Source organism: Anser cygnoides, chromosome 7 (assembly GCF_040182565.1).
Source record: "Anser cygnoides isolate HZ-2024a breed goose chromosome 7, Taihu_goose_T2T_genome, whole genome shotgun sequence".
Taxonomy (NCBI): Eukaryota; Metazoa; Chordata; class Aves; order Anseriformes; family Anatidae; genus Anser; species Anser cygnoides.
In genome coordinates this window covers 18,079,527-18,104,555 of record NC_089879.1, presented here as the reverse complement: position 1 = coordinate 18,104,555, position 25,029 = coordinate 18,079,527, and the positions used below count along the sequence as shown (strand labels likewise).

General features: G+C 44.1%; 1 protein-coding gene and 1 long non-coding RNA gene across 9 annotated transcripts in view; one reads left to right on the top strand and one right to left on the bottom strand.

Moving 5' to 3' along the window:
- SLC16A12 (solute carrier family 16 member 12) overlaps positions 1-23,382 on the bottom strand; it is a 43,595-nt gene extending 20,213 nt beyond the window's left edge. The window contains exons 1-2 of one of the 8 annotated variants that reach the window (XM_048069246.2): positions 19,334-23,382; positions 17,830-17,941 (exon numbers count right to left, since the gene is read on the bottom strand). Coding sequence is in view for 2 of the 8 variants with exons in the window: in XM_067001082.1 (XP_066857183.1) it covers positions 2,774-2,831 (58 nt within the window). In the remaining 6 variants the exon portion in view is untranslated. Of the gene's footprint in view, positions 1-2,773; positions 6,975-12,148; positions 13,182-13,418; positions 13,473-13,578; positions 13,731-13,813; positions 13,959-17,829 lie in introns of those variants that run through there. The other 7 variants (XM_067001082.1, XM_048069245.2, XM_048069244.2 and 4 more) reach the window with 7 other exon arrangements.
- LOC136791312 (uncharacterized) lies at positions 14,364-17,421 on the top strand. The gene is made up of 3 exons (XR_010833021.1): positions 14,364-14,487; positions 15,507-15,702; positions 17,292-17,421. It is a non-coding gene; the product is annotated as an uncharacterized lncRNA (long non-coding RNA).
- Positions 23,383-25,029: the final 1,647 nt, after the last annotated feature.

Below are 25,029 nucleotides of genomic sequence, written 5' to 3'. Positions count from 1 at the left end.
GTCAGCAGGGCTGCGGAGACTGATATGCCCTCACCTAGAAATCTCGGTGATAAACTTACAGAAAATGTATTTTGAGCTCTTTCACAGTTGTCATCCTTTCAGCCTTTGTGTTTATGGAAGAGCCTTATTCAAGCTGTGAAAAACTAATTTGGTTTGTAATGCCCTTGAGGTTCATGTCTGGGTTTTAGTGAAATGAGGAGCTGTACTTAACTTAAGCAGAAATAGCTTTCTGTCCTGTTCTTTTAGTGCTCAGAGCCTGAGTAGCTTTTTTTATTTTTTAATAAAAAAGACAGTAACTCACACCAAAAAAATAGTCTGCACTGTTAATTTGCAGATGTCAGTCTTACTGAATTGCTTGCTAATAGAAAGGCAGAGAACATTTTAGAAACCAAATCCTGCACCTACAGAACGAGCTATCCAGAAGATTGCCTCTATTTATCTGATGTTCTAGGGCTGCTATTAACGTCAATTTGTTTTCTTTTCCTCAATATGCAAGACTTATTTGCAAAAACTAATCAGGCATGAAAAGGCAAGGCAGGCTATTTCCTTTCATTCACACAAGCTTATGTTTCAAAAGAAACCTATTAGGATAGTTAATGCCATATGTGCTCTTCTACTGGACAATACACACCATATGACACGAAAAACTGTCACCATGACCATTATTTTTCTTGGGAGGCTTACAGCTGAAACCATGAGCCTTGTAAAACTAACAATTTAATCCCAAAGCCGCTGGTTTTTATTTTTAATAATCATACTATATAATTACTGTATATACTATGGTATGTTACTATAATTCCCAGCAGTAATGGAAGAAAATCTCTCATACAGGATATACATATATTATACATGGTATATATGGATATATACTGTAATGGGCTGTTTCTAATCAACATTAAATCACCTAAATGCAACTGAGAGCAGTATCACGCACAATATATACACACTATATATCATGCAGGGGGGTTGAAACTAGATGATCTTTGAGGTCCCTTCCAACCCAAGCCATTCTGTGGTTCTATGAATATGAACATGAGGAAGTGCCTGAAAGAGTCAAATATACACATTTCACAATACACAACCAGGCAACGCACATCAAGTTTTATTCTAAGGACTTCTAAGACCATGAATTGATGACTTTTTAAAGTGTCAAAGCCAGGCCTGAGCTTCGCCTCACACTTTTCTGCTTAACTTCACATTTGGGGCAATTTACAGCCAAAGGTATGAAGACAAAAAAAAAAACTGTATACAGATATTGGTATAATAAATCTTTTACACGAATGGCTTTAATGAGTCCCCAGGCACAAAGCAGGACAAACAGTGAGGATCCCATCTGAGAAGGCCCATTTCTGAGTCTGGAGCGGTGTCAGGGTGTGACGCTGGAAGTCTTCAGCCTTCTCAGTCTGACTGATAGACCACAAATCACATGAGACATACGCTGGTCTGACCAGCACAATTTAAACGATCTTGTTCCCACACCAGGCTGCCGTAGAGTAACCACTCTGTCTCCTTGCTCGTGAAAGAAAACATGGGAAACACTGCAGGATACCTCTGCGCATGAACAAACCGCGCATAGGATCAGGCAAAATTTGCTTACTTTTCCTCGCTCCTGAAGGAAATTACAATAGCAGGAACACAGTCTGGGAGAAGCTACGGGCAACAATACATTAGCTGAAAGATCAGCTGTGACTAGCAGATTGGTGCTCTGAAACACGGGGCTCCTCAGCCAACCTGTCTCGTTACAAAGTGTTGGGAATACCACCGGTGGTAGGAATAGCACCAAGTGTCATTTTTTAAAGCTAGCTGCAGAATAAGAGCAGAGAACAATGAGAGCACCTACACTAACACAGGGGATGAATAAATCACGTAATAGTAAATTTTCCATCTCCAGCATGCACAATTTTGATTCACGTAACAGCTGACATTTTTGGCTATAACTTCTCATGCAGCAAGCTAGTTAGTGCTGAGAAACAAACACAAGTTAAATCTCGATTGTAAACGCATGGGAAGTAAAACAAACACACACAGATGCTATGGGAAACAGCAGCAGAGACAACAATTTACAATCCTTAAAGTCAGAGATGATACGATGTCTACAAAAGTCAGCAGAGAGTACAGAAAAACTTTAAGTGTCGCATTTTGAATGAGAAAAAAGCAAAACAATCATCATCATTTATTAATAACACCATACGAATTTTCATTTGAAAAGTAATGAGAACAGTGACATGAACTCTCACATCTTGGCCAATCTTAACTGGAAAACGTGCGTTCTATTTGCCTAAACTTTCCCTCTGTAATATTACAATTTTTCTCCTTCAGTCGTATGTGCTATCAGCATCTGATGCCGTATAGGCAGAAGTATTTACTCTGGAGACCTTCCCCATTTTAATAGCAGACAAAATGTTTCATGCATAGATCAGTTCAGTTGAGAGCAGTTATAAATTATTTTTCTAAGATTATCTGGAAACCCTAGGCTTCTTAACCAGTCTAAGGGTAGCCAGAGCCCTATCTGCCACGAGGATAAAATCACAGCACACGCTCTACACCTTTTAAAAAAGGGTAGAAAACTTCAGAAAATGACAACACAGCAGCTACTAAGCTGGGAAGGAAACATCAAATGCTACAGTGAAAGACAGGGAAATGAATGGAGGTCAAGAGACAAAAAACTATCAAAAAAACACTTTGTTTGCTATAAAAAAAAAGGAAGTGTTATCTCTGACCAGGAAGAACATATTCTGCTACATGCACATCGTGAAAACATGCATCTACTCACAAGTAACAGTTTGTCTTAGTGAAATCACACACTGGAAGTTAACAAACAACTGACACATCTTGAGCAGATCAGCACATTCTTCATGCTCTGTCTTCCATTCAGCCTCACCAAGCTGTACTTCAACTAGATCCAAAAGCTTGTTTTAGCTCTTAGGAAATCTTTAAAGCTGCAAGGAAAGTGCCTTTGCCGAGTGCATATTGGTGCAGCTGCTCAATTACCTCACTTTCAGGAACAACCAGCAAGAATTTTCCATGCTACTTAAGGGTGTAATTCTGCTAATTGTTATTGCAGCCCAAATCTACAGTTTCCCAGTGTTATGTTAAGGGACATCTCTCTTCACATAGGATGTGGGCTTTTTGTTGTTTTGTTTTGGTGAGCAAAACATGAAAAAAACTTGCTGTTTCATTACAAATGTTTTACCTTTGCTCTGTAGCTTTTAAAATAGCTGGATATCTGATTTATATTTTCATTTTTCTCTGATGTTCCTGTACAGCTCCTCAGCTTGCAACCTCTCAGCTCCATACGTACACCAAACTGGCAGCAGGCAGAATATTTGAGTAATTTTTCTGACAAACACGCCTATGCTCACACTTAAGGAACTTATGCGTTAACTGGAGAAAATGCTTGAAAAAAAATAGCCAACCACACGAAGCAAGGGATTGGCGAAACTCATACACAGAAACCAAGGACGAGGTAAGTGAGAGGCAGCTCTGCAACAAAGAACCCAAGGGTGCCTCTGGCACGAAAACCAACCTGTAAACAGGGAGGACTGGAACATTACAGAAAAGAAGGTTGAGTTACATTAGGAGGAATGAGACAGTACACAGAGAAACAGGAAACCAGTTTCCCCAGATCATACCGTGTTTTTCTTTGCTCTTCAACGGCTACACTGAAAAGGCACACGTAACTACAACAGAGGAAAACAGAGCATATGGAGCAGCAAGACAAGACATTGGGGAGTTATCTCGTTATGTGTTAGACAGCGATGATAACAGAGCCCATAAATGGCAAAACTTTAAAGGACTTGAAAAGGGAAAAGAGAGAGAGAAAGACCGATGCTATCTAACAACAACAACAACAAAAAAAAACTAGAAATGTATCTAAGAACCAGTCACAAAAGAATTGATAAAAAAGCTCCATCTCTTCTTCCTGTTAAACCCAGTCCTCCCGGTCAGAGCTGCAGAGCATTTACAGCCACAGCTCAGCCTGCCAGAGATCCCATAAAACACCCGAACGCTCCTATCAGCAACTCACAAATGGAAACATTTCAGAAGGGAACTATGCAGGCTCTGCTGCTTAACGCGGCCCCATAGACCAACTGCAGGCCATATATCACAGCACCCTGAACTGCTACTCAGAAACCACCGCAACAGGAAGTTCACAAAACCAAACATCTGGCTAAAAAACTCCAGCAAAGATTGTAAATGTAAGTATGGGCTTCCAGGCTGGTACTGTTCTCCTGCAGGAGTCAGGAGAAAATTACTACAATTATAATAATCCTGGATCCTCTCTCATCTTCTGACAGTACTGGTCAAGGAGCCGTGACGAAGACGTGCATCTGTTAGCTGTTCAGATGGGACAGTCACATGCGTACTGTTTGGTCAAAGTCTCACCACATGTGTGACAACTCAGGAACCAAAAGGCGAGAGATTCAAAAGGAGGCCTCAACAGATATCCTCTTATCCTTTTATTCCAACCAACTTTGTAATTGTTCCTTAACTAGATCCCATTATCGATAATCCTTTCAGTGGGATCAGTTTCACTTTAAACAGCTTATTATACAGGATGACATAAGAAACAAAAATAGCTCAAGAATGCTCAGATAATAAAAGTTATGTCCAAAAAAATGTTTTCTCTTGATACACAGAGGATGATATTAAATTCTTTAAAAGCTTAAAGTCTATTCCAAGTGAAATGAAAAGTGACTTTTTTTCAAAGAACTTCTATTTACAATAGAAATTTACGCTATCTAAAGAATAAACTATTAGAAAATGTTAATAATTTAATGCTCAATCTTCTGAGTTACCTGAAAGAGCAACCTGGGGTATCTCAAAGAACAGTTGTTACAGGGAACTCTTGGTTTACTCTAAGATCATTGACAGCACAATAATGAAAGGATAACCTTGAACTCACGTCAAAAATGGTAAATGAACATTAAAGGAAAATTCAATTAATATCTTAGCTCAGTTCAGAGAAGTTTTCTTTTCCAGTTGGACAACACCTGTATATGGAAACACGCTGCTAGCATCTTCTGCCTATGAACCTACTTTCTGAGCAAAGCTCTTTTCAGCTTGCATGCTCCACATCCTGCACTGTTGTATCATTTTTCCTCTTGCACATGCATTTCAATTAGGTTGTATTAGATAAACTTGAAATGACTATAAACTTCCAAATTCACGTGAAGAAAAAGACTTTGTTTTTAATCCGTCCTTAAGTGCCAGCTGATTTCATTTTCCTCCTTCACAGGCACCCTAACACACTCCACTTGTTTTTACATGTTTTTCTGACTGTCACTACCTGCACATCCTCTTTATTTCATTTTTCCCACACAATTTTTAGTTAGTGCCTCGGTATAAGCTGCATAGTCCTTTACTGTCAGGAGGCATTTGTAAACTGACAACTTCATTTACTTGTTACATTCTCTAGGAACAATAAAATTAACATCACCTAATTTTCAAGGAGTTTGGCAATTGAGTAGCTCCAGGTACAACCGTTACACACGTGTTTCCCAAAATTTATTTCCTCATCCAGCTACAGAACAGCCAAGTTGCCCAATAAGAGTCCTCCGCAGTTACGCCTGAGATACCCATGCAAGAGCTCTTAGGTGAAAGATTTCATTCTCCCACCTTTTCTGGCAAAAAAAAGCAGACTTTGGAAACTCTGACATGTCATTTTAATATCGGCCATGCGTGGGCTGTTTCTATGTAGTGCGCACCACAAGCAACAGGCTTCGTTATATTGTGCGGGTTTCAGCTCCCGGAAGATTAATCTCAGCTCCATTAACTTCATTAAGAATAAACCAGCTGCGTGGGATATTTCTGTTTATTCTCTTCACCTTGCTGCTCCATCAGGCTAAACGAAATTGACATCGATAGAATGAACCACAAACAAGAAAAAGGCAAAACGCTGGCTTCATGACTAGTAGAGCACAGCGGATCAGGTACGGGGGGATTTACAGCACATCCTCAATTAGCGGTTCTCTCCTGCACTGCCTTGCTGTGCTGTCCCACACACTCTTCATGCAGGTGCCTAAGCAAACAGAAATGGTAGCTGTTCAACACTTGGGCCCCGTGCTGTGCAGCATCAAAATAACGAATGGGGCACAGCAATACAGTGCTTGCTGCTTGGCTGGGCTGCACACGGATGGCCCTGCTGCAAAAGCTCGCTGCTCTGCCAATTTACGTAGCAGCCATGTGTCAATTTGCAAAAATGAAAACCAAGACTACCAAAACAATTGTTCTCCAATTACATCCCATTTTGACTGTTGAGATTTTCACATATTTAGGGTGGAAGCCAGGCCCTTTCAGCACGTAATGACACAAATTGCGTATTTCTGCAGTGAACTTGAGGGCCCTTTGTGATGGCGCATTCAGCACGTTCTTCATCCAGTGCCAATTTCTCTGCTATGATCACATTCTATTGCATGGCAGCTGCATTTCCCAAATACGTCGTATTTAACATGACCTAAACATCAGGTGCACAGAGAAACAGCCTGAATTGTTTTAGATGAGGAAACAAAGTGCTAATTCTGTACTCAACACTGAGAACTGCCTTTATAAAAAGTCCTAGATGTTACTGGAACACAACACTAATACATCTCAAGCAGAGAAATTACCTGGTCATGGTGTTCTCAGTCCCTTCACAAGGGGAAGCGCTGCTGGCTTCAGCAGGCTAACCCAGCTCAGCCGCCTTCCATGCCGATATTCTGTCTGCCCACAGGAACACTTTTTCCAGTCTCTTCCAAAAAATAGATGCAATTTTGCTCGTCAGATTTGCTACTTTTGACATCATGCTATAGCTGCGCCAAGGAGCTTTCAGACTAATTAAAGAAATGCTATTTCAGAACTGTAGTAAAGAGGGAAAAAGGGAATCAGCAGACAGAGAATACTTCATAAAGAAATTTCCCAAATGCCTATTGCCTTCATCCAGAAAAAGCATTGTTGGTTTGGTTTGTTAGATTAAGCAGATCAGATAGAGCAACTTTAAAGCCTTTTTTTTTTTAAAAAAAAAAAAAGTATAATTTAAGGGGAGACTTGCATGAAAGCTGGGTGCCCAACAGATACAGCTGATAGGGAGAGAATTCTCCTGTAACACGTTGCAGCACAGGACATGATCACGGTGAAAAGAGATGGGCAGCAGTCTGTTATCCAGACTGACAGGGTCTCATCTGGAAAACTGCAATACACAAAATACAAACAGAAAAAGAATTCTCTCTAAAAAAAAATGAAAAGCTGCTTCTAATGAGGAGTGTAACAAGATCGGCACACTCAAATGGGAATGTCACATCCAGTCAATTTCCTGTGCTCCACTCAAAACATTAGGTTACAAATTCAAAAGTTAAACCCTGTAATGAAAAATACAACTTCTACGCTGCCACCCAGTTCAGTACTGCAATGCGTTTTAAAACCAGGTATGGATATTTACTGAACACTGACATTGAGCCACACCTGCACAGACAAGGCTGAGTGTGATGTCCCCAGTCCAGCAAATTTCAGCCTAAATCACAGAGACTGGATGCAGCATTTCAGGCTGAATATGGGAACCTCCGAAGAACAAACACAAAGATGTCACCATTCCATGTACCCAGGTACCTTGGGGAAAGCCTAAGAGTAACGCCCAGGATTTCATGTGGGATCACATAGCCCATAGCAGTATCATCAAACTGGGACAGAACTGAGAGGAGCTGGGGTAGGGACCACAGACAAACGGTGCACAGCCCTGTCCCACCAGCTTCTGAACTGCGTACCAACCAGCAGGTTACCTGAACAAGTTCCAAACACCCCTCTGTCGAGGGAGATCGATGTTGTCAGCCATGAATACTTGAGGATTTAAGCCCCAAAACTGACGCGAGCAGGAGGTATTTGCCTACATCAACAGGCTACATTGAGAAGCTTTGCATGGTATTCAAGAATCTCTCAAAGCCAAACAAGTTTAAGACATGAGTACAATGAACACTCCAAGACATGACTTACTAAATACCATAACAGCACCCAAAAATGCAGGAGGGACATATTATTTAGGAAACACAACAGCATCAGACTCCAAGAAACCCCCAGAGAGGCAAGGGAAAGATCCCACTTCCCTCATTTGCATTTCACATCTGGGAAATTTGAGTCATCACATCCACATTGGTATAAATCCAGAAACTGCAGGAAGGAAGGAAGGAAGCTTTGAACTGGGGGGGAGGGAGAATGAAAGACAGGGGACTGTTTCCATTCTGAACAAAGAGAGAGCAAAGTCAGCACTGTCCTGCTGAGGACTGTGGATGAGGACTTAAATTCCCAACTTCAAAACCACTTTCAGGTCCTACGCAGAGAAGAGGATGCAAGAGTTAGGTAGTCAGCTGAAACATCTTCTCCATTTTTGTACCCCAAACTTGCCCCAAGGATTCTATGAAACAGATGAGAAACACCTTTCATTTTTGAAAGGCAATAGTTTCTTCTTCTATTCGTCTCCCGTCTGGAACTTTGCTTCCAACTTTTTAATCAAGAACTGATTTTTTTTTTTACTGTACTTTCACCTGCATTCTTATCTAATGCTCAAAATAAATTCAAACACATGCACTGCTAATCCAGAAGAAGTGGAGTATAAATGGTGTGTGCATGCAACCCCTCAAGGACACCACCAAACAGACAGCTAAGGAAACCCAGAAGCTTGGTTATGTCTCTTAGCAAGCTGTGGACATCATTTTGATGGTATCACTAAGTGTCAAGACCAGGAGAGACATTTCTTCTGTGCTCTTGAAAAGCACAGGCCAGCTCGCATCTAACAGAAGGAAAATGTACAATTCCCAGTCCCTCCCAGAGCGCACAAACAACTCTGCAAGGTGGATGGGGCTGTGAGCAGCCTGGTCTAGTGGAAAGAGTCCCTGCCCACAGGCAGGGGGGTTGGAACTAGCTGAGCTTTAAGGTCCCTTCCAATCCAAACTGTTCTGCGATTGGGAAGGGAAGGGTGACAAATTAGTTTTCCATAGATAACCAGTGAGTTAAGACAACAATAATGTACGTTATAACTACATATCCACATCTGGCTAAGCGCTGCAACATTACCATTATTTCTGGAAACTGCTACGATGATCTGCTGGCAGTAACTAATATACTTACCATTCAGAAAGCACTCATGGGTAATATTCCACAGAATCCTAAAAGATTCTTGTGATAACCACAATGGTTAATGAAAATCAACGTTTAATAGGTAAAAGCGTTTTCTAGGAGTACAATTTATCTCAGATGCATTGTTTTTACATTAATTGTAACTCAATTCACTTAGGTGGACTTACCCAGCTTACACTTTGCACCAACTTGCAAATCCATTTCCTGGTGCATACGAATGTGGAGACACATCCAAAACATACACCAGGCATAAAATACATGTGTGTAGCAATGGTCTCCTTTACATCTGTTCATACTTCTGTTATTTACATCACACCCTGAAACAACGTTCATACCAAAGCCAATAAAATTATCTTACAATAAAACCATCAGAAAAGGAGAGAAAGGGTCCAATAATCCCTTCATAAAATGCAATAACTGACTAAAAGCAAACGCTAAAAACATTCACTGCCTTCTCGGTTCATTACCCCATCAAATGAAACAAGCAGAAACTAATAAATACGACATACAAAACAAACAGCAGCAGCAAAGTGCTGCTTCATTTGTTAGAAGTGCCAAGGAAAGGAAGCAAGCACACGCTGCTTTGTGGGTAGCCGACAACTCTCCAACGCTGAACCACAGCTGGGAAGCAACTTTTCAATGGCTTTTGTATTGTATGCAAAGTTAAGTGATTAAATTTACTAATGAAGAGAAAACTCTTCCCAGCTCACTAACAAAATACATTATCTCGTTCCCCTGAGGCAGTGCTACAATCCTCAGCTGCCACAGACTCTGGGGAAGAAGGCTGCCACAAACTGCTGGCTCATCTTACTACCGAGTGTTATTTTGCTGCCTAAGCAATGATCTACTGCTTCTGGGGCCAGCACAGCTTTAAATTCAGCAGGGATGAAGCAGGGGTCTTGTCTTTACAGGGAAAGGAAAGATGCTGCATGTACCACCGGGCTGTTCCTGGGTTCTACGGGATCCTGATCAGTGCTGCCACAGTACCTGTGATAGTGCCAGACGGGCATCATCTAAACAGCCAGGCAAACAGCACCAATCCTCCCTCCAGTGCTGAAAACAGAATGCTTCTTCCAAAAGCAGGAGGATGAGGAACCTTAGCTCCAGAGGTTTTGTACTCAGTAAACAGCCCCTGAAAAATGTCTGACTTCCAGGTGATCTGAATGAGACCCCATACAAGAAAACGTAGCTGCCGTTTCATGAGCTGCCTCCATTTGTGCCGCCTTCCCTGATGCACGAACTGCACGAGCCTGTTGCATTCAGCAGGAAATAGCTATGTCCCTGCTTACACTGACCTGTGCATACAGTAAGATAGGAAGAACACAGAATTTCACACTGCAAACCCATTTCTGTCAGTGCTGCTGAAGCAATGCAGGTGCTGCAGGATTGCAAGGCGCAGCACAGAGTGGGGCTAACTGCAAGCACCCAGCCCACGGAGACCCTCACCATAGCGAAGGGGGTGCACAGGCTGCAGAACTGCATTCAAAATCCAGTCAGATCCAACTAGAGCCCTGTCTTGCTAGAAAGATAAACACAGAAGATCGTAACTTACCCTGCATGTAGTTACATCCAGTACCCTACGAGCTTAAAGAGACAGGGAGACAATCCACGTGGGTATCTTCATCCAGAGCAGCTTGATCGCTCTGTGGTCCCACTGGCAACAGCTCTACCACCTACCACATCAGAACAGGCGCAGACAGCTTCCAGAGAAGAAAGCAAAGCTACCTCCACAGTTCAATAAGCTCAACAGCAAACATCTTCAGCTTCAGTGAAGAAAAATGGAGCGATTAACCTGGATGTCTTGGGCTTTGGTTTTAAAGGATTACACCTTTCCAAATTCCTCCCTATTACAGGCTGAGAGCCTACTGCATGCAGAAAGCCAGTAGCTTGCAATTTTATTGCTCACAGACACATCAATATCTGTCAATTAATACAGGCAATAATACAGCACATGAAAGATTTGTTTGGCTCTCCTAAGGCTGCTGGCAAGAAACTCCTTTTCCTCTTAGAAAGAACAGATAAAATGAAGATATTTTCAATCTATGTTTTTAAGTCTACTTTTTTTTTTAAACATATCTACATGAGACTATAAGATAACAATCCAAACTGCAATTGTAGGATAAACAGTAAAGATAACATTTTTCTTAACTCAAGCAATGTTTTAGGTTAGAAGAAAAAAACAAATGAGTTTTTTCCATTGAAGACTGCAATGGCAAGTAATTACTGCTTCAAATTCTGTGAACATAAAGTGTACCATCATTCTCTAAATGCACACATGCTACACAGAAGAAGCTGATGTGCTCTGAGCGCTTTCTTAGTGGCTGCAATAGGATCGCGACAGATAAACGAGGTGCATAACTAAGAGCGAGAACAAGCCCTAAAACTACTTGCAAAAGCAGCAATGCTTTTCAGATTGGGATAAATTACAGCAGATTATAGAAACCTTACGCTCCACTGACTGTTCAGTCTCACCATACCAGTTAAAATGGTGCTGTTTGCATAATCACATCTGCCATTCAGAATTTAACAGTGGGTCTACCCTACATTCAAAAGTGCATTTAACATCACATACACATGTAAAATAGAATAAATTGCATGCAGGTGACAGTTGTACTCTCTATGATCACAAGCACACTCTCAGGAGTGGCTTAATCTTCCCTTTCAGAATTTTAGGCATCTGTCTATCCAGCAGAATATAATGTGATTCATAAAACCCTTATGATGCCTAGGTCTATTTTCCAGGAAAAAATGGCTTCTGAAACCTTCATACTTCAAAAGAGAATAGTATAGGAAACGTATTCTGAATTTATGCAAAGACGCAGCTATACAACACTAAAGTAAATACTTCTAGGTGAAAACTCAGCATTGCATCAGAAGTACGGAATCTGTCCTTTGTGCATACATCTAGCTGCACGTGCAGACACCCGCGTTAAGATATCTGAGTGCTCGGCTACATTTGTCATGCTCCTGCCAGAAGCACGTCGTCCACTACCAGCCACAACTCGATAAGCCAATCTTGCAGCAGCAGCAGCGCAGCCCTTACCTCCTGCCCCCGGCCCCGACGCAGCGGCCGCCTGCAGGGCCACGCCGCCAGCCAGGTCGGGGCTACAAGTCACCAGGCAGCACAGAGCAGGGGCCCTCCTGAACCCGTGGCAGCTCCCTGAAGCCGTTCTCCACCAGTCCCACGAAGGGCTGTACTAGTACGGCTCCGAGGGTGGCAGGGGGCTGCTTACGCAAGCACGGTTGTCTACAGAAACGCGCGCCAAATTTCTCCCCGAGGAAGCAATTGTGTTTGCATCAAAACATCTCAAAAATCTTCCCCCCTGCCCGTGGCCGAGCCGTGGGATGCTGGCCCAGGAATACAGATCTGGGATGGATCCCCGGGGTCTCCTCGTCCTGCTCCTCACCGCCGCAGGGGGAAAGGGGCCGTGCACACCCGGGCAGGGACCCACGGCAGCCGGTCACTCCTCGGGCAGCAGGACGCGCGGTGCGGAGCAAGCTGGGGAAAGGGGGGCTTCTGAGGTCCCCCCCTCCACCAGTTCTGGTGAAGCTTTGTGAGATGAAGTTACACGCTGCGCTGGTTTTCCCGTCGTCATCACTTTGCAAGTGGAGTTTAAGGCAGAAGTTAATGATTGAATTTTAAAATCGTTAACATGGAAGCCCTGAAGGGAAGCCCTGAGAAACCTGCGATTAAAATACAGCGGCCGCTACGCGGTTGCAAAAGATGGAAAAGTAAACTAAAGTACCACGTAAGTGAAAAATAGATGAAAAAGCATAAGGGAATAAGCAATATGTAACCACACAGGCCCTGCGTGAGAAGACCGTAACAGCTAAGGGTTTGAGGTGAGCAATAAGAGCCCCAACGAGGCGCGGTGCAAGACGCTGGGCACGACGCGCTCCTGCCCCGCTCCATGAGGTTCCAGGCGATCCCTGAATTTCCCAGCGCTAACGGAAACGTTTCCTCATCGCCGCTGCAGGAGCAGGCTTGCAACAACAAACAGCCCAGCCGGGCTGCTAACTTCGCGAAACCGGCTCGGCCCAAAGGCTGTCGGCAGCCCCCAGTCCGCCCCACACACCCGACTCACAGCGCCCCTCTGCCGACAGCCCAGCAGCCGAGCGGCACGCCAGCAGCTCGCCCGAGGGATAACGCCTTCGGGGCGTTATTTTCCCCGCAGAGCCAGGTGCCGATGCAGGCACACACCTGAGCCCCGACCCGACCCGGGGCAGCCCCGCAGGGGGGCTCGGGGACCGTCCAGGACCCCCCGAACACCCCCCAGCGACCCCCCGGGACCCGGCGAGCGGTGCGGGACCACCTCAGCGGGCACCCTCGGGCTGTTCCGTTCCCTCTCCGGAGCGACTTCTCCCGTCCCCCCCCCCCCCCCGCTGCACTCGAAGCTTTTATTTCAGCGTTTCGCACCTCGCTGCCCGCCTCGCCTGTCACGGCGCCCGCCCGCCCCGCGCCCCCCGCCCTACCTGCGGCCTGCGGAGCCCCGCCGAGCCCGGCGGCGGCGGCAGGAGGCGGCGGGGCGGAGCGGGGCCGCCGCGGGCCCGGGGCGGAGCGGAGGGCCCCGGTTCCGTCCCGGCTGCACGGAGGGACCGGGACACCCGCCCCCGGAGCCCCCCGGTCCCCCCGAGGCAGCAGCCAGCTCCCTGCCCGCCCCGCCACCTGCCCGCGGTGCGCGGTTCCCTCCTGCCCCCGGGCACCAACCTCGTACTTCCCCCCCAATTCCTTCCTTTCTTTCTTCCCCACGGAGGTGAAGCTTGCACTGGGGTTTGCGATTCAGCACTCCCTGCCACTTGAGGAGGTATTTTTAAACCAGGCAACACTCAAACTGGACTTAGCACCACGACTTGTGCACGCAGGTGGCCTCCAGCCCCACACGCCACACACAGCGTTAGGAGCCGCGCTGCCGCCGCTTGCTGCTCTGTGAAATGCTGAAAGCCAACTCAAAACCCCAGGCCAGGGGCAGGACTCGCACGGATTTCAGCAGGCTTTGGACCCTAGACTCTTGGAACGAGTTTCAAATTCCAGCAGCTTTTTTTGTTTATCCAAGGGAGATAAACTAAGTGGCCTGCTGAATACCCTGTGGGCTTTCAGATGTGATCTGGAAAACAACAGGTCTTTGCTCAGAAGGGACGTGAAACGTCCAGTGACACTTTCCATGAGAACCAAGATAAAAGAGGACCTTTTCCTTCCCTCCCGAACACCGCTGCCTGACAAGGACTGCCTGGTTCCTGCCTTTCAGCACTGCCACGAAGAGCAAGCGCAGAGCGCCCAGCAGCGCGCCAGGGACAGAGCACAGGGGGCTGGGAGGTGTTCCCTACGCTGCTCTTCCACGGAAAGCTCAAAATCCTTCAACAAAGGAAGTATGCACAATCTGGGTAAGCACGGCAGCTTTGGGATGGGTTATTAGCCAGCAAAGGCTCCTCTTCCAAGGTGACAGGGCTATTCCGTAGAATACAGAGGCAGGAAGGGGCCAGTAGAGGCTGGTCTAAAAGTGCCTCCCCCTCCGGCATGCCACAGGATGAAGCAGGGCGCTGGGCAACCTTCACCAACCTCACCACCTGCGCACACCCTCCCTAGGATACTGGTGCATGGTAGCTCACAGCAGCCACAGAGAGAAGGGCTAGGTTTTTCACGGCCAGCTGTCTGGGTAATGAAAACTTGTTCTTGAACAAGAACAAACGTAGATCTTGCTTTCTTGGTGAGGTTTGGGTTTTTATTTTTACAGTTCCATAATATTTTGGCAAAAAAAAAAGGTTAATATTAGTTAAATGCTTCAATGTGCTTCATATCCAAAGATTTTCCTTGCCAAAATAAACTCTCATGTAATTGCAAGTGGCTTTATTTGTGCTGCGTAACACTGCAAGATAACAGACAACTCCAAACAAGACAGCCTGGGCATTAAGCTACCATGCAAGAGATTGGGGATCTCAGCATTGCAACAAAACTCCTCAGAACATCTCATTAGCAGCATCTCTATGACAACTCCCCATCAGCAATGAAAATGGCAGTGATCATCTATGTTGGCTGCTAACATTTTGATGTCAGGGTCAACAACAGATTCCTTCCTTCTCTGCGGCGTGGGAAGGATATGGTCAGAGCACCACAGAAGCGCACACACCATGTGTTGTACGTCCCAGGAACACACAGAGGCCATAACACCACTCATAGTCTGCTGACCTGGCCATTGGCACTATAACAACTGTGAAAAGCTTTTGTGTTACTTAATTTTTATGTAAATTCATTTTCAGCACTGAAGCATCACAAACTAGGTATCACCAAAAGAACATACAACTTCATTTGGCTCTCAGAGCAACACTAACCGTGATAGAAATACAAGGTTTTGCTTTATATTCATTTTACACATTCATGACAAGCTTCTTCTTGTCACTACCAGAACATTTTTCTCATGCAAGTTTCAACTGCTGACACCAGAAAAATGATTCATTCCACTGTCTGATAAGCAACAATATAACTCACTTGGAAAGACTGTGATCACTTCAGGGTGGCAGGACTACATACATCGCTTCTCCAGGACGGCTGTCATCAAGGTTTCAAAGGAGTACATTCCCTCACCTGGACTGCCTGATCAGGTAAGGACACCATGTCTGGAAAGAGGGTTGTTTTGGTCCCTATGCAAACAAGAATACCAGCTTTATGCTTTTTCCCACTTTCCAAAGGAGGAAAAAAATATCAGAAACTGCAACACTAGAACTTAACGGGTGAGATAAATGCTTTTACAGTTTGGAAGACATGGTACGCTTGAATGGTCTTCCTATGCCAGTATGCTCTTTAAGTATGTTAGCCTTTGTATGCAATCAGTTGTGTTAAATCAATGACAATAGGGTATGCACTGTAAGTGACACTACCCTCCTTCTTCTGCCCTCTTCTTCCACCTCCCTGACAGTCAGCCAGCTGTACAGAATCACTTGTTCAAATCTGTTCACTCACATTTGGATCTACCACCTTTGTATTCAAAGGGACACAGCTTCCTTGACATCTCCAAAAAATTAAGCCAAAGGCAGCACAGGCTGGACAAACTGTAGTCCCTACATTTCCCTCAGTTCGCCCTCTGCAGCTACAGTCCAAATCTTCTTGCCAACTCGCAGGCAAGAAGGTGAAGCTCCTGCTTACCACTACTGAACGGAGGCTGCTTTCCAATGGTGGAGTTAAGTTCTGTTGCTTACCTACACACAGGGCGTCAGCAGAACATCAAAAGACTGGTGAATTCCTCAGGGATACACGGCTGTATAATTCATATATGGAAAATGAGCTAAAAAAAGAGGGGGCTATGGAATAATACTTACACACCCTCAATTTTTAAATTGCCATTAGCATTTCCTACAACATAACACCATCATGCAATGTGCAACCAAAAGACCCAATTAAAAACAGTTTCCAGTGACACCCAGGATTAGATGCAGCTCCTTCTTACAACTTATTTTGCCTGAACACCTGTATCATCTTCCAGCATTTCTGGAAGTTCTGCTAGATGTTTCCTCTCTTTCTTGATGTTAACTAAGTATAGGCAGATGAATATTTAATATTAGTTGAACAACAAAATGATCTGTTTCTGTTTAGTCATTGCAAGTTTCCACATTCCAAACCTTATTGCTCTTTATCTGGGGCAGTCGCTTCTGGTCTGTCACTGTAATCCTTTGAATGCAATTAACTGCTTCTAAATTAATAGTCATTACTCCTTACATCAGGCATTTCTGTACAACAAGCTACACAGATCCAAATACATTCTTTAATGGACTGTACTTTCTGACCCAATGCTTGGCCTCATTCACACAAGGGTTTACAGAACCACGCTCAAGTCCCAGAGAGGAAGCACCCCAAATTTACTTTTCCACTTAGCTTGCACTTTTAGGTATTAGCATATGCACTAAGCTTTCTGGACACATTTTGTTGCTTCCATTTTACAAAAAGATCATCACTCTAGCTAGTCAGAATTTTCTAGTGCAACTTCCCCCCCACACACACTAGAAAACACATTCATGAACACAAATGTTCTATGGAAACATGGTTCTGACAAACTTTTGGCTGTACAAAGGCAGGAGCTTTAGAAAACAACTCATTCCTCTAATAACTTTCTTTTGGCATCCTGGTAGGCTTCCTGCTAGCTTGCTTTTTTGGTGGGGTAAAAAAAAAGTTTTAAAATGTCTAAATTTCATTTCAGATCAGAATACTTCATTAGACATTGGAACTTTTCACAACATAGGAATGACAACTTTGAATTAGTTGTACTTGGAAGCAAGCCTTTGCACAGCCACTCGTCTCTCTTCCACATCCACTCTACTGCGGACCAGAGGCTCAGGCTATCGCAGTCCATATAGAAATCTGACACCAAATGCAGCCTGTAGGTTGCTCTAGTTCGAGGACAGCTAACCATTTCCATGGCTATACAAATTTTCGTGGCATTATGTTTCTCTTCTCCCTGCTGGATGACAAGTTTGGCTTGCTGTGTTCTGCAGAGAAGGTGTTAGCAACTCACCCTGATCATCCACCACCTCGCCCACACCAACTTCTGGGGAAAAGCACAAAGAACTCTGCCCCTATGAAAAACCTGCATAAAGAAGGCTGAGCTGGGCTTCAACGCCTGAAGGCAGTGCAAGTTCTCTTTGTCTTATTCCCCAAACCGGCACATAATGCCAAGTAAGAGGAGATGGTGAGCCACCTCCGATTCTCCACAGCTCTACAAAGCAGAGGATGGTTACCTGCCAAGCCCGGGCTGTACCTTGGACACCACTCCTGCTGAGGCTTTCAGGAATTGCTCCTCATCCTCCCTGGGGTATACCGTGGCTCTGGGCATTTTTTGCTCCAGTTCACCTGTAAAACACACAACTTAAGAAACTTAATACCTATCACTAATTTCAATACATTTTTTAGTACTTAATTGTTTTTTGTTGTGTTTACAGGCCAGGGAAGAGTTTCTTTGTTTTAAACGTTATTATACTTCTTTACATAAAACATGCCCATTGATAATATCTACAGCAAACATTTACAGAGCTAACAGACTCGGGATAATATTGTCATTCTACCCAGAAAGTTGCAAGCATCAAAGTGCTGTTTTACTTGGAGATGTACCAGATGAGTTCCAGGGGCACTTATGCAACACAAAACCTTCCTGCTGATTTTTTTTTTTTAAATTCTGTTCATGTGCAAGTGGGTTGTTCCCTACACCAACCGTTTTGTTTTTTTTTTCTTTGACTTGGGCATGTGCCGACAGATACCTAGACCAGAGCCAGCTAAATGTACATCGAAAACCTGCTCTGTGTAGCAAGACGTTCTGGTAAACATTATGACATTGATGCTCCACGGCCTTGCACCTTAGCACTGGCCATGTGGCTGCAAAGCCAGACAAGTTGCCACCATCTAACACAGCAGCTGCGCGGGCAGCACCAGCCACAGAGCAGCAGCTGGGCAAGGTGTCTCAGGGTTTTTCAGGGTTTTCAGCGGTGTCTTTTTATTGCTGAGACTGAGCGGCCACTCGAAATGTGTGTGAAACATGGGACTGCCCCAGGCAGACCCCACCAGGAGCAGCCCCTACCCGCAGCCCTGGGGTGCTCCCAGCCGCCGGCAGGAGCTGAAATCCGGGCTGGCGATGCCATCTAGTGGGAAAAACTGCTCAGAGGCCTGGCTCCTAGTGACAGCGGTGTCGTTTGGGAGGAGAAAGTTTGATGCTTCACTTCAAGGCCAAGAGCTTCCAGGTCAGCACAAACCAACCCTTTCACCAGGTTTTCCTGCTGTAGGAGTACACAGATGTTGGGCATCTTGCACAACTACACAGGTATTGCACAAGGCTGGGGGACACTGCAGTGGGCCTGGAAAAACATAAGGGACTTCAGTTATTCACCTGTGTGCACACCAGAGTGCTCTCCGGTGGGCCTGGGTAAGTGCAGCCTCTGCTCTCTTGGATGATCATACAGGTCTGCGTACTGCCTGAAAGCCTCAACTCACCTGCTCATATCATTTTTAAAATACTACAGAGACAGGGAACAGTAGCAACTACATCATTTAACTGCTGTAAAGCTAATGCTGCTAAGTTCACAACTGGTAACTGAAGCTTTGGCATTTCTTCTCATGAATAAGTGAATTTGTTTTCAGGCATTAGTGCCTCTTCAGATCAATTCTTCTTAGATGCAATATCTAGTGTGATGAGAGCAAAGGAGGTGAGAAAAGTCTTAAGAAGGATTATTTCCTGAATATTTTCTGTCCTACCTGTAAAAGAGAAAGAGCAGCTGTAGCGTGAGATGGGTTTGGGTCAGCTTGCAGCCTTCAGCAGAACACAGCATTGGTTTCCCTTGCACTGCTCTTCTTTCTTCTTCAAAGAGCGAAGCCAGGTATGCACAGAGAGTTGCCACACTGCACAGGTGAATCTGCTACAGAGACTTCAAGCCTCCTATATTTGGAAAGAAGGAGAGAGAGAAAACTTACTTTCTAAGCTAAAAAGAAAGGACAAACATTGGGAAATTTAGGAAACTGTTTTTGGCTTGTCTCATAAATACTTCTGGATTATTTTGTGCACAGCCTTTTGTAGCCAAGTGCAATATGCTGAATGCTAGCTGGGTAACAGCATGCTTCATGCTATGTCTTAAGAACAGCATGTATTTATTTACTTAATCAAATAACACTAGGGGTGAAGTTGCTCAGAAAAAAAACAAACCCACACAACAATTCTGCTAAAAGGAACCAAAATCTTAAATACATTCAGCATTCTGAGATTCATTTAGCCAGCTAGCTTCAAAAATAGAAAAAAAATTTGCTCATTTAGTTGAACTGTAGTGTTTATTTTTAAAAAGTACACAGTTTTCAAATACAAAAGAGCATTCTCAATGTACTGTAATTGAGAAATTTTCTATTTCAGTCTCCAGGTGAAGCCCAAGCTACCTTCTCCAAAGGCTCTCCCCTAACTTCGGTTACCATGCCCCCATTTTACTGCTGTGTTTCATAACACAGGTATTCAGACTTCTTTTTACTGCTCTCACACCCCAGACTAAGGGTACACTGTCAATCATCACACAGATTAGTAATGCCACTGGGAGGAGAGAAGGGACAGATTCAGCAGAGTAGATAAAATACTACTTCTGCCAGTTGGTAATGATTGATTTAGCAATTTATACAAGAATACTTTGATTGCAATCTCCCAACTGATACAATTGTTACAAAAGCTTGTCGGAAAGAACACTGATCAGCACATTTTTCCTACTGGCTTGAGGTATTCCTCGTCCTTACACACACATCCCCACTTCTACCTACCCTAGCATTTGCCTTGTGAGCACCTGCAAGCTGAGACCAGCTATTTTATTTTGGGAGCAATTAACTAGCAGATATGAATACAAAAAAAAAAAAACAAGCCTCAACATACCACCAGCCACGCCACCTTGTTGCTTGAAGCACTGATGTCTCTGTTGCAATCACCTTGTGTTACCAAAGCAGCGATCACTCCCGACGAAGCGCTGTCTAAGCATTGTTCCTTGATGCTTTCAATACAGCAGAGCCTACGTATTCCCTCGCCAGGCAAAGTTCCTCTCACAAAAGATTAAGGGAAAAATAAGTGCCACTTGGGGGACAAAAACAGTTTAACATGAGAAAGCGATAATGCAGAGGAGAGGCCACATCCTGCAGCCACAGGCATGGAGACTCAGTACCGGGGCTGAACTTAACTCGTGATGCACACACATTTGTTAAAGAGTTAACATCTGGTTTGTGCCAGACCTGCTCACACTTGGAAGTTCGCAGAGGGATGGATGAGTCAGAAGAGCTGAACAATTGTGAACTGACCAACTTGAAAAGAAGGGAGAAAACACCCTGATCCCTCACAGCAAAGCACAGAAAGCCACTTGAGAACAGGGGGTGACACGCTGCTGTTTTCAGTATGACGCTGCCATTTCAGGCTGTCACCCTCCTTTACAGCCTTAAACCATCCCTTTAACTTGGTGCTCCATAGCCACGCTCATGTGCTTAGAAATGAGACATGCAGGCACAGAGCTGCCCCAGCATGGCTGTGGCTGCACCACAGTGCCCCAGGGCTCGGGCAGCCCTGGGACCCCTCGCTGCAGCCAGCTGAGGTGCACACATCTGTGCACAGCTGCACACACCACGGCACAGCCCTGCGCTCCAGGCCAGCAGAAGAGAGCCGCTTCTGCCAATACGATGGAACTGGTTTTGGTGTAAAAACCATTCTGAGGCCAGCACATCCCGTACTGCATCTCTCACGTACTAGATGAGAGATGTTCGAGACCAGGCGATTGCCTGCTCTGGAGAGCACATCTGCATCTAGATAAAGACTTAACACTGCAGCAGAGATCACCGGGTACTTTAAAACTCAGGGGTGCTCGCGCCAGGTACTACCCAGTAAGTGCTTTCGCTCACAGCCACCCAGCCGCCCCTGCCCTCACCCCCCATCGGGAGGCCAGGCCCTCGCTCCCTGCCTTCTGCCATACCACCGACATCCCCACCTCTGCTACCCACCTCGCAGCAGCTGCATTGCCCGAGAGCCAGTTCACTGCCCACCCTGCAAGCACCCTTCCCACCTTTTCTGTGCCATCCCCCCCAAAAACCCCTAAACACCACTGCCGTGTCCCTTTCCTAGGCTCACTAGCTTCCCCTCTTGTGAACCCCAGCTTTTCTTTACACCTTTCTTTTTCACCCTTTCAAGTTCCATACCTCCTCTTGCTTCAAAGGAGGAACATCTCAAATCCCAAGGTAGTCAACAGGTTCTCCAAACTTCTGCAATTCAGAAGCAATTTCTGTTTTGCTTCTTTTTGTTGGGATTTTTTGGTGGGATGTAGTAGGGGAGATTTGAAGAACACTTACTGCAGACAGGGTCACAGTCCCTACATCTCTTTTCCTCCAAACATGCTAATACTCATGCTACAGTTGAGTTTCAATCAGTACTAGTAATACTTAGATGATCAGAAACTGGATTCATTTTTTAGGTTTAAACAAGTGCTCACTGTCCAGAACATTCTGGAGTTCAAATGTTCTCTATTTTCCAGATGCCCAGAGGTAGAAATACACAGCAGACTGTGGTCTTTGAATCTGGGATAAAACAAAATTCAGGCTATGAAAAAAAAGACACCTTGTACTCTGAAAACAAATCCCAGTAGAAGAATTGGATTGTTTCTGACTGGAAACAATCATGTATGTTTATTTTGTCACCAGTTCAACCCCATATGGCTTTCCCATCTCTAGAATTCTGCTGTGTTCTGCCAAAAATCACTTGCAAGTATCTTGTGACAGTCTAACGGGAACATAAGTGCTGATACCACTGAAACACCAGGACAGCTTTGCTGAGGTTGGAATGCGCCACAAGACACACCGCTTGTCTTGGAAGTCAGATTCCTGTACTGTCCCCAGGCATCCCATACTTGTCTTCTCTATCGCATCTGATCAGTTAAGTGCTGTATCTTAGTTACCTCTCACTCTTCAGCCACTAAATTCAGCCCAAAATTACAACTTTTACCCAATAATTTAGACCAAAAACTCCACTTTAAAGCACAGATCCCTCTTCCTATGGGACATAATTTGACTTTCCGTCAGAACTGTTAAAAATCAGGGTGGGGGGAAGAACGATGGGAGCAGCATGCGTTTCAACAAGAATAAGTGTTTACAACCAAAAGCAGTGAAACTTGGCAGAAGCCATCACAAGAGAATACAAGGAATCCCGTTCATTCTGCTCCAACTCACATTAACACTTAACCTTAGCATGATTCAGAAACAAGCTAGATTAACACAGCCTGGTTTGTTAAGAGACCTCATCAATTTATACTGAAACAAATATTTTGAATATGTACTAAACCTGCAAACTCACTGATCTTCCCCAGGAAAGCCTCCTCCTCCTTCACCCTCACCCTTCTCAAAACACAAAGATTCAAGGACCCGGTATTTCAACGTTCTTTAGACAGACCTTCAGAAGTGGTGCGACAGAGCTTTGCTTGCTCAAAATTCCACTTTGTGTCACTTATTGGAAAAGCCCAAAGTTCTTTTGTTCACCACATCATCAAGTAAGACTTTTCAGACCCTTTAAATATGTTTTATTCAGAGCATTTTTGCCCAGTCTTTCTGCTATTGCACCTGGCATATTAAGCACTTTAAATCTCAGTTCATTATTTTGAAGTTAGTTTCATTTCATGATCTGCTTAAAACTGCTGTGATTAACTTACCTGACAGTCCTTGAAAACTTACAGCTAACGTTAGGAATTGTGCTTTCCTTCTTCAACCACAATACCTGCATTTATTCATATTGCATAGTCTATGTATGTATTTTCCTGACTTGCTAAGGTTGTCCCCCCCCCCCCGCAAGAGTGGAAGATTTGCATTTAAAAGAAGCGATACTTCATATTTGTTTACCTAACATTACATTCTTTCATCACATAACTATAAATGCTAAGAATAGAGGAATATCAATGACAAGTACTCCCAAATCAGATCTCCTAAAAAGACACTGGGGAGAAAGATCAAATCTTTTACTGGAGGGAACAAACAAAATACACGCCCCGCCAAGTTGCCCTGTGCTCTCTCCTTTAGCAAAGCACATTTATATTGCTGATGTAATGCTTCCCTCTACTGTTTGTCCTAAGAAGTGCAGGCAACTCTTAACATTCTGAAGTCTGGTTAAACAGAGCCATGAAAAGATAGCTGGCAAAAATTCTGCTGGTTCATTTACTCCTTTATATATAAAAAAATACAAACTGAACTAAAAAGCTATAAAGTTACACATGTTTTATAAATACTGATTAAAGAGAAATAGTAGTTTTGATAAAATGTGAACTATCCATAAAAAATCTTTACAGCTCTTTTCTATACGTAACCTACGTGATTTTTGTTACTGAACTTAATAACAATGACGTTCATCTGATTTCTGCTAGGCAAGACCAGGCACACTGACACAATCCAGATTAAGTAAGTGGGTGGAAGAAAGGGAGTTGGTTAAGTAGCCCTGACAGCAGCCTGATTTCAAAGTTATTGCAACTGTTACAGAAAGACAATCCCTCTTTCCTTCAGGGGAATATTCCTTCCCACAGACTTCCAGAAGCAAGCATCAGATTGAACAAACAAGTGAAGATAGCATTAGCAGTATGTAGGCACATGAACAACATTCACATCTTACCCACCCACACATCTTTTCTGCTCTGCTGCCTGGACCTTCTCCCCTCACTGGGGGCAGGTGACAACTGTGTAAGAGCAGCCACTAGTAAGTCTGCTTGTCTTACACTTCCTGATAGCAACGCTCAAGGGAGAAGAGAGGGCAATAGCAAGTAGTTCATCATGTTTTGAGCTAAAACACTAACTGTTGTTCAAATAGCTTTACAGTTTCCAAATTGTCTCGCTCAGAGATTGTCAATAATACTTGACATATACACAGGAATGAAGAACTGCATACCAAATGAACTTGAAGGTCTACAACGCTTGTCTAGTAAGTAAAAAAAAGGAAAACCAAAATGTGTTCCCCCCCCCCCCCCCCCCCCGAAGGAAAAAGCTTACAAACATTTATCACCACCTGCTAGAAGTCCAGAATTACCTTGTCCTGAATCAACATCGGTGGAAGATTCTATGACCAAAGATCACACTTCAAAAGTCTCATTTCTAAACTCTTTCCAGTATTTCTAGAAACTGAAATAGCTCTACGTACAACATTGGATATACAGTTTTGTATCCTCTGAATATTCCTTTAAGGAAAAAAAAATCCTTAAGTTGCAGGTAAAACTTAACAAATAAGCTTAGTAAGTTCATTTTGTTCATGAAAAATTAGAGGCACTGAGCAGAACTAACCCCACTTATCTCCCATCAAGTGTTACATGAAGGGTCAACTACAACATGCTAACATTCTCATGTAGTTACTTACAAACTATGAAAAAATCAGCTTTAAACAGGTACAGCTTCAAAGACCAAAGGAATGTAACAGAAGATTT